Raw genomic sequence first — 8,772 nt, forward strand, 5'->3', positions numbered from 1 at the left:
TACTGTAGACTGATCACAAATGGCATAATTGCCTCAAAATCTCACATATATCGGTCTAATTTGGTCTTGAAAACTTGAAAAATTAAACTTTATTTACCTGTTTGTGTGTATAGTGATCACAAATAGTCAATGTTTTGAAATCTCGGCATTAAAGTTTGAGACTCCTTTTTAAGCCTGGCGCACACTAGAGCTATTGGCTGAGCCAACTGGCACGAGTAACATTCGGCTCACTAAAAAATTTGCCGCAAACTGTAATCGGACTCACACTAAACGCCTTCAGTACGTGATTTTCTGATTGGATAATTACTTAATACGGTATACGGCACCCGCTGGCATATTATAATCAATCAAACGTGTCATACTAAGTGAAATTTTTAGTGAGTTATCTGTTCACGTTTGGCGCACACTTGAGGAAATAGCATGTCAAAAAATATTAAACATGATATTTTCCTCAGCGGCATGCATGGCCAATTCCTCACGAAATCCCCAGCGCACACTGTGAGCAACGTGCTACTCGTGCCAGTTGGCTCAACCGATAACTCTAGTGTGCGCCAGGCTTAAATGAACTCTTAACTGACCTAGTCTACCATTGCAAGATATGTACACATAGTAATATTTATTTAGATATTATTCTTTGTTCTTTTCCCTCCAAAAGTACAAAAATACTTTCAATCATAATTGTGCTCAGAGTCTAGATAATTTTAACAATCAACAAACACTCAAAGCGCTCTGATCTTTACAAAATAATGCTATATAAATGCCACATTATTAATATATATAATAAATAGTATTACTATTAGGTAGTAACTTTGAGTGTTTCTTTTGTATAGGCTGGTTGTGTACATTTTGAACAGCGAATGGCCCCACAACGTGTTACTGTTCTAATGCTCTACTATGTTGTACAAAAGAAACAGTTTATTGGCATGATTCCAAATGACCAATCACGATTCATCAACGAGTTTAAAAACATTGTGTCAAGACATAAAAAAGACAGAGTAAATGTAAGTACATGAGTTGTGAAAATGCACAGTGTACAATGTGATAGAAAATGATTGTTTTTGTGACAATATTGTGTAGGCAGAAACAGAGCAGTGGGCCAACCACCATGCAATGCAAAATATAACCCATAGTGGAACTGTAGCTTATTGGTTCCAATCCAAGGTCCGGAGTTCAATCAATTGTAACTCACAGCTCTTTCAACTCCACTTCCTAAGCCTCAAATGATGAGTTTATAAGCATGATAAATTAGTAGTAAAGTAGTAAATGAATAGTTTATCCATCCTGTAATTGACGAGTTACTTGTTGTTGGATGCATATCAATATTTTTTTTAAATAATAAATTCTATAGTCACCAACAGATAGCCTTTCTTTGTCAGTGCTTTTATGAATGAACCAGTTGGGAGCAGGAATGGTAATACACTAAACTCAGTACCGTTTTGATTTCACAGTAATTTGGGAAGTTACCTCATGACAATAGGTTAAGTTCAGCACTGTTTAAGCCCTGTTTCTCTGCCTATTTCAAAATCCTGAACATGCTACTGATAACCAAAAAGAAAAAAATGTTGCTGAATTACGCTAACTTAGTTATTTATTGATCATTTTCTGCCAACAAATAACAACTGGTATGTATTTCATCTTTATCATCAACTCTCTTCTGTACCAAATGTTGTAAATGTTTATATTCGTGTTTATAGCTGCAACAACAGTTTCAACCTGGTCAACCAAGGCTACCAAATGTACCAGCAATGGGAGCAGCATCCACTGCGCCAATCAACAGCAACCTAGGAATTCCTATGGTACAGCAACCGACACAACAGCAGCAGCAGCAGCAACAACAACCAGCCCAAGCACAACCACCGACACCGCAAACGCAACCGCAAACGCAACCGCAACAGCAGCCGCAACAGCAGTCTCAGCAGCAGCCGCAACAACCACAGGTATGTACTTGTATTAGTAAATGTTGCACTGTTTTTTTTTTATTGAGTTGTATTGTTTTATCACACTCACAATTTGTTATGTGTTTATTTTTGGAAATTACTCTATTTTGTATCTTAAGCTCTGTCTACACTATCAAACTTTATGTGACAACAAAATATGATATGTCCATATATGGACATGATGATGTCATATCACTACTGTATTTGGGCATATCACTACCATATTTGGGCACATCACACTTTTTTTGTCAAACTAGTTTGATAGTGTAGACAAAGCTTTATGCACTTGGTTGTGTTGAATTAGTTTTGATATCACCGACTTGTTCCAATAAAAGTGATGTTCAAGTTCTTATTGCCCCTTTTCAGAATCCATGCACCATCTATGCATTGTGGGAAATTTGACAATAATATGAACTGGACATGAAGTTTAGTTAATCCCATATTTATCTCAAAACACAATGAATTGCAGATTGAAGTTTCTGTTCAAGGAGGGAAGGTTAAATATCAACAATCTAGATTTAAGCGAAAAATCTGGGACCATAACATTTAGTGGGAATGGGTGGTGCATGTTTTGCAAAAGGGGAACAGGGGTGAGGGAATTGTGCTGTATCCAGTGGTGTAACGGCTATGAGCGCTCACTGGCTAAACCCAGGAGCCCTGAAGCTTTTCGGGGGCCCCTCGTTTATTTCGTTTCGTTTCGTTTATTTATTTTTTTCTACTCACTTATATATATATATATATATATCATTTACATTTACATAACATATATTAAATGTGGGTGGATGGAAGTCACAGTAAGTTCACTGAACTTTAAGTTGTGGCTCCCGTATGCCTATAAGTATACTAACATTGCTACAGAGTAGACTAAAATATGAATATATAATAGTGAAAGTACATAAAATAAAAAAAAAAATAAAAAATTTAAATTATAGAAGTTAAGATAAACCAGGCAATTATATAATATAATGATAAAAGGGATAATGATAACAATTAGAGTACAATATGAAATATAATTAAATATGGTATAATAACAAGTATAACGATACAATGTAGCGGAGATTATTGAATACCAGGGTGAAGGATTTAATGCCATGTATCACCACCAAATAAATAAGGATAAAAGATCGGCGAAAAATTATGTAGCATATTCTGACACCATTTTGTGTTTGAAATTAGATTTAAAACTAGAAAAGGAAGATTTCTGTTTAAGTTCATTTGAGAGTGAAGTCCAAAGTTTGGGACCAAAATAATACATAGAAAATCGTCGAGCCTTAACATTTAAATTATCGAGTATATAATTGTTAACAGAGGATCGGGTTTTATAGGAATGGCGTTCGTCAATTCTTGTAAATAAAGCATTAAAATGTGAAGGCAGTAAATTGTTAGATAAACGGTACATAAATGAGGCAACTTGTAATTTATTTAAATCATAAATGTTTAAAACGTTAAATCTTTTAAAAAGTAATTTTGTATGGGCTCTAAATGATTCTCCCGCGCAAATCCGAAGTGCACGTTTTTGTAGTTTAAAAAGGCGGTCAATTTGAGTTTTCTCTAGACTTGTCCAGGGGCATAACGTATTAAATTTATCTAGAGTAATTGCCCAACATAAATTGGCATAAGAAAGGTAAGGCAAGCTTTATCCTGAAGCTTTTCGGGGCCCCTCAGCAGTTCCCAGAGGAAAAACAGGCACCAAATATGTCAAAAATGCTAAAAACGCCCAAGACGTCCAGCGTTGGAGGGTTCCTAAAGCAGGAACCTCAGCCCTCTGCGTTACGCCACTTTCTAAATATTTGCACCTAACGATTTTATTGGGTTACATTTGTTACTTTTAACCACTCAATAACTAAAAATAGATTTATGGCTATTTATTGGTATTATTTAAATTATACTGTATATAACTACATAGAGATAAACAAACTAACAATTGCACATAACATTACACTGTACCACTACACAAGCTGCTATACAATGTTTTGATTACTGACTAAAAGTTGTTGTGTTACTTTTCTATTATCTCTCTGTTTTCTTCAGATGTTTAACACTGCAATTAACCAGAAAATTTACAAAAACCAGGTAAGTTTTGAAATTTATACAACAGGAAGGGATGTTACATGCTGTATAACAAATGAACTTGAGAAATGTGTTAATGTAATAGGCATATGGTATACACAATCTTGAACTGTAATGGGCCTGTGTTTGAGGTTGTAGGGCAAGACAGACCTCATTCTCACCACCTTATTTATACCAAATATAAGTTAATTGATTATCCCACTCTTATTATTGATGTTTGTAGTGTTTTTGGTTTCTTTTTGTGGTTTTCTGTTGGTATTTTTTGTTTGTTACTCACTTTTTAGTCATATAGATGTCTATAATTTGTAATCATTTTTGTTTTCTTTATATTTATTTTGGAATTTTTGTTTTTGTTTCTCTTGTTGAATTTTGATTCATAAACATTGAATCTTAAAATAATGTTACATAAAGCCATTTTCTTGTATGCCTATATTCAATCTTATTTTAACCATTTAATTGTCATGCTATCTAAAAAAAAAGTTTACTTTCTTATTTCATATTCTTAGCAACAAAACTACAGAATAAGTTGCTTTAAGCCGATTTTCCACTAGGCGAATTTATTCGCGCGAATTGAAGGCGTCAGCTAAGACGCATGCGTAGAGAAGGATTTGGAAGATGTTAACATGAATACACATGCGTACAAGCTGGCGCTTTCGATTCGCGCGAACAAATTCGCCTAGTGGAAAATCGGCTTATGTTGGAACGCAAATTTCAGTTTTGTTGGATACATTTGTGAAATCTAAATGTTATTATTTTATGTTGATTATTATTTTTTTTTTTGCATATGAAAATTTCACTTAAATTAAAAAAATGTTTTATTCAGATGCAAATTCAAGAATTAGAAAAGAATTTAGCAGCTGCCCAGGTCCAAAGTCAACAACTCAACCAGATGAAGTTGCAAGTAACATATGTAAATACAGTTTTGACTTATTTTTTCTTTATTTAATTCTATACAGTCAACAGTCCAAAACTGGACAACAATCAAACTTAAACCAATAAAAAATTATTTAAAATGCATTCTGAAAACTAAACATTATGAAATACCAAACATTTTGAGATAACCCAATGGTATCCAGTTTTGAAAAGTTTAGTACTAGAAGTTGTAGAAAACGAAATGAAACTAAATCCGTAAACTTTAAAAAATATGTAAAAAAAACTATAAAAAAAAAAAAACCCCACATAACTAAAGAGCTGTTTCTGCTGTATAGCGCCGAATAAGCCATTTCAAAATAGATTAAAAATATAATTTTTATATTGACTGCATTTCTGCTCAATTGTTGCTCCTAAATAACCGTTTAAATCAGTGGTTGGTCGATCGTCAACGGAAAACCATGGCAGTACCCAAAATGCAATGTGCTCTGGCGGTCAATTCAAATGTTACTGCATTGTTGTAGTTGAATCAAAGTCAACAGCTGTCAATCAAATAACCGTTATTTTGCATTGCAGTTAAAAGTAACCGGTTAAACACCGAATTGATTGGGTATTTTTAACCGTTATTTTCATTTAACCGGTTACTGAAAATTTGTCCTGTTTCTGCTTCCAAATATTTGGGGTTAATTTATTCACACGATTTCCTCTTCTTAAAATATTGTAGCAACAACAGCAGCAACACCAACAGAAACAACAAAAGCTACATCAGCAACAAGTAATGCTGCAACTACAGACCATACAGCAACAAAATCAGCTTCAGCAGCAGCAGCAGCAGCAACAACAACAACAACAGCAGCAGCAACAACAACAACAACAGCAGCAGCAACAGATGAACACAGGGATGGGGGTCGGAGGTCAGGCTACAGGTCAACAGTTACAGTCCAACAATCCTCAACTTCGACATCTACTAATGAATCAAGCGCAATCACAGGTGAGTTGTTATAGATTTAGTATCTGCTGTTATTAGTTTTAGTATTTCAAATTTGGTTTATATTTTTTATTAAATTATGCGCGTATGACTTATCAAGCTTTTAATTTAAGTCTTTTTTGGACACCTCTATTAAAGGGACACTTCCCCATGAAATAAAACAGAGGCAATACATATTTAACACTACAGCCAAAAAATTGGTAAATTTGTTGTTGTCTTTATATGTGTATATTGATCTGTGCAATTTTTATTGTTATGTAAATCCCAAGCAATTCAGTTTCTTTTCTGTGATTTGTGGATATATTAGAATAAATAAATAAATTAAAAAAAAAAACAAAAACAAAAAAAACCCCTGTTCAGGTGACTATTAAAGGAAAATGTTCTCTTGAAATGAACTAAGGCACAGTATATGTTGTAACAGTACAGCCAATCTTATTCAGTGGATACCCTTATTTAATGTAAGTGAACACTTTGTTGGATCATGAAGGTGTAGTTTCCTAATAGGGGTGTCCTCTGAATACAGTACAGTACTTATTTGAGCCCATTTTACACTATATAACTGTACTATAAGTATTTATATTATCCTCGCCAATTATTTAAAAATAATATAATATGTAATATACTTTTCTAATACTCAATAAATATGAAAATGACAGGGCCAACAACCAACTCAGACAGCTGTACCAAACCAACAAGGATGGCAGCTTCAGCAACAGCAACAACAGCAGCAGCAACAACAACAACAATTTCAACGAGGACCCGCCCCACCTATGATGATGCAACAACCAATACAAAGACAGAACATTACCCAACCAAATCAAATGGCAATGAACCAGAATATTCAAATGAACCAATCAGGAGCAACTATTGCAGATGACCTTAGTATTATTGATTTATTAAAATAGTTTGGTTTAAATAACTATGTTTTTACACAGCATTGTCATTTTTTTCAGTAATTTTGCCTTTGGAATTTTAATCAAAGATATATGGGAAAGGCAAGAGCATTAGTTATGAATAGGATATCATCTTTCTGAAATAGTATAGCTATGCTTATGCACAAAAACAGGGACATTGAATGCCAGCTACAATTGCCAATGATCTTACCATTTATGTACTGATAAATGTTATGATGGTATGCCTATTATTTATATATCAGAAGTAAAGGATAAATAATAACACATACTTTGTTTAAGCGGCGTACAATCTTAATTAATTATATTATTAGAATACAATAAATTTACAAAACAAATAAGAAATAAAGCTTTAGGTATTGTTAATTAAGAAGTCCTATTTATGCATGGATGGTCACTGTGGCATAATATTAATAATATATTATCCGATTTAAGTTTATTCACAACAGTAGATTATTGAGTAAATAAGTTAGAGTATTGGTACTAATTTGGAATACAATAGAACCCTTTCTTCAGGAAACCTCTATTTAGGGGACACCTAACATTATATTGGGTCCTGAAGGTGTACATTTAATAGGGGTTTTACTGTATATATATATAGATATGTGCTGTAAAAAAAGTTAATAATGAATTTGTGCCTGTCTTGCATGTGGTTCTACCTGACTGGTAGTAAATAAATAAATATGAGACAACTTATTGTATTATTTATTAAGTCCACAAGATCTTTTTTTACATATTTATCAAGTGAGTACTGTATTATATTCTCTGGTTTTAATTTTGTATTATGATAAAGATATCAGTGCTAGTGAAGCGAGTTCCTGTAAATTTAAAAATTGTTTGTAAATTTTTGTTTATGTCGATACTCAACATTAAAAATTTGGTTGGTTAAATACTAGTGATATACACTAGTAAAATGTGGCCACGCCCTTGTTTGCAATGTGTGTGGTTACCAGTACACTATGGCCATACCCTCATTTGCATTTTGTGTGGTCCCCAGTACAGTCAAATTATGATTCCAGATTTTTAAGAAATTGGAATTTTGTGTTTTCAAAAAGTAGCAGAGTAACATATGTATGAGTATTGTATAATAGATTATGTATAACAATTTTTGTTAAGAGGTTGTGATGTTAAAATATAATATTACATAGTTTGGTAAACATACTCGACACTTTGACCAAATGTCTGGAAAAAAATCACTGTTAATTCTAATTTAGATGTAGAAATTGTGACAAACATTTCATACAGTAAAATATTATCAATATTTGTATACTAGATATTAACAATGTTATGTTTGTTCTATCAAGAGAATTATAAACAATGTAGAAAAGTTTGTGATTGTCCAGATCAAGATTTGTTAGTTTTATACTATACTGTATATATGTATAGTAGAGAAACTGATGGCCAGGATTGCAACATTATATAATGACATTGCAGCAAGCATTGCATATTTTGGGCTAGTGACTACTTTGAACAGTTAAACAACTTACATTGCAGATTTTGGACTACTACATTTTACAACAATTTGCATTCAATATTTTTCTGGGCTATTTCTGTGTAGAGCATTTTTGTGGGCGTTGGATACTCTATGTTAAGCCATCAACCATTCAACATATTGTATATTTTTCGGCTAATGCCCTGATGAACCACATGAGTAAAAACATTGAACATGGCACATATTTGGGCTACTGCTGTGTAGAGTATGGAAAATTACATCATTGCTGAATTCTTTTGGGGGCTATCATTTTTTGGGCACTTTAGAGCACTTTTGGGATTTGCATCAAGGTGTAAGTTTACAAACTTTTGAAGATGAAATAAAAAAAAAAACATGATTAAGTTGTATTGTATTTTGTGTTTTATATGCTATCTGTTGTGGTCATTGAACTGAATAAAAATTGCAAATTGCAATGGATAATATAAAGCGTTTTATAAATACAGTATTTGTATAAATAAACAAATAATAAATAAAGCGCGACCTCAATTTTATACTGATTTTTGG

At 32.9% G+C, this 8,772-nt stretch overlaps 1 protein-coding gene across 4 annotated transcripts in view; it reads left to right on the plus strand.

Annotated features, from left to right (window-relative positions):
* LOC140055264 (uncharacterized) overlaps positions 1-8,613 on the plus strand; it is a 34,764-nt gene extending 26,151 nt beyond the window's left edge. For all 4 annotated transcript variants that reach the window (XM_072100554.1, XM_072100555.1, XM_072100557.1 and 1 more), the window contains 6 exons: positions 831-1,001; positions 1,695-1,937; positions 3,969-4,010; positions 4,831-4,917; positions 5,602-5,868; positions 6,522-8,613. In XM_072100554.1, the coding sequence (XP_071956655.1) occupies positions 831-1,001; positions 1,695-1,937; positions 3,969-4,010; positions 4,831-4,917; positions 5,602-5,868; positions 6,522-6,770 (1,059 nt within the window). In that variant the 3' untranslated portion in view covers positions 6,771-8,613. The remainder of the gene's footprint in view (positions 1-830; positions 1,002-1,694; positions 1,938-3,968; positions 4,011-4,830; positions 4,918-5,601; positions 5,869-6,521) is intronic.
* The last annotated feature ends 159 nt before the right edge of the window (positions 8,614-8,772 follow it).

Source organism: Antedon mediterranea, chromosome 7, assembly GCF_964355755.1.
Source record: "Antedon mediterranea chromosome 7, ecAntMedi1.1, whole genome shotgun sequence".
In the NCBI taxonomy this organism is placed as follows: Eukaryota; Metazoa; Echinodermata; class Crinoidea; order Comatulida; family Antedonidae; genus Antedon; species Antedon mediterranea.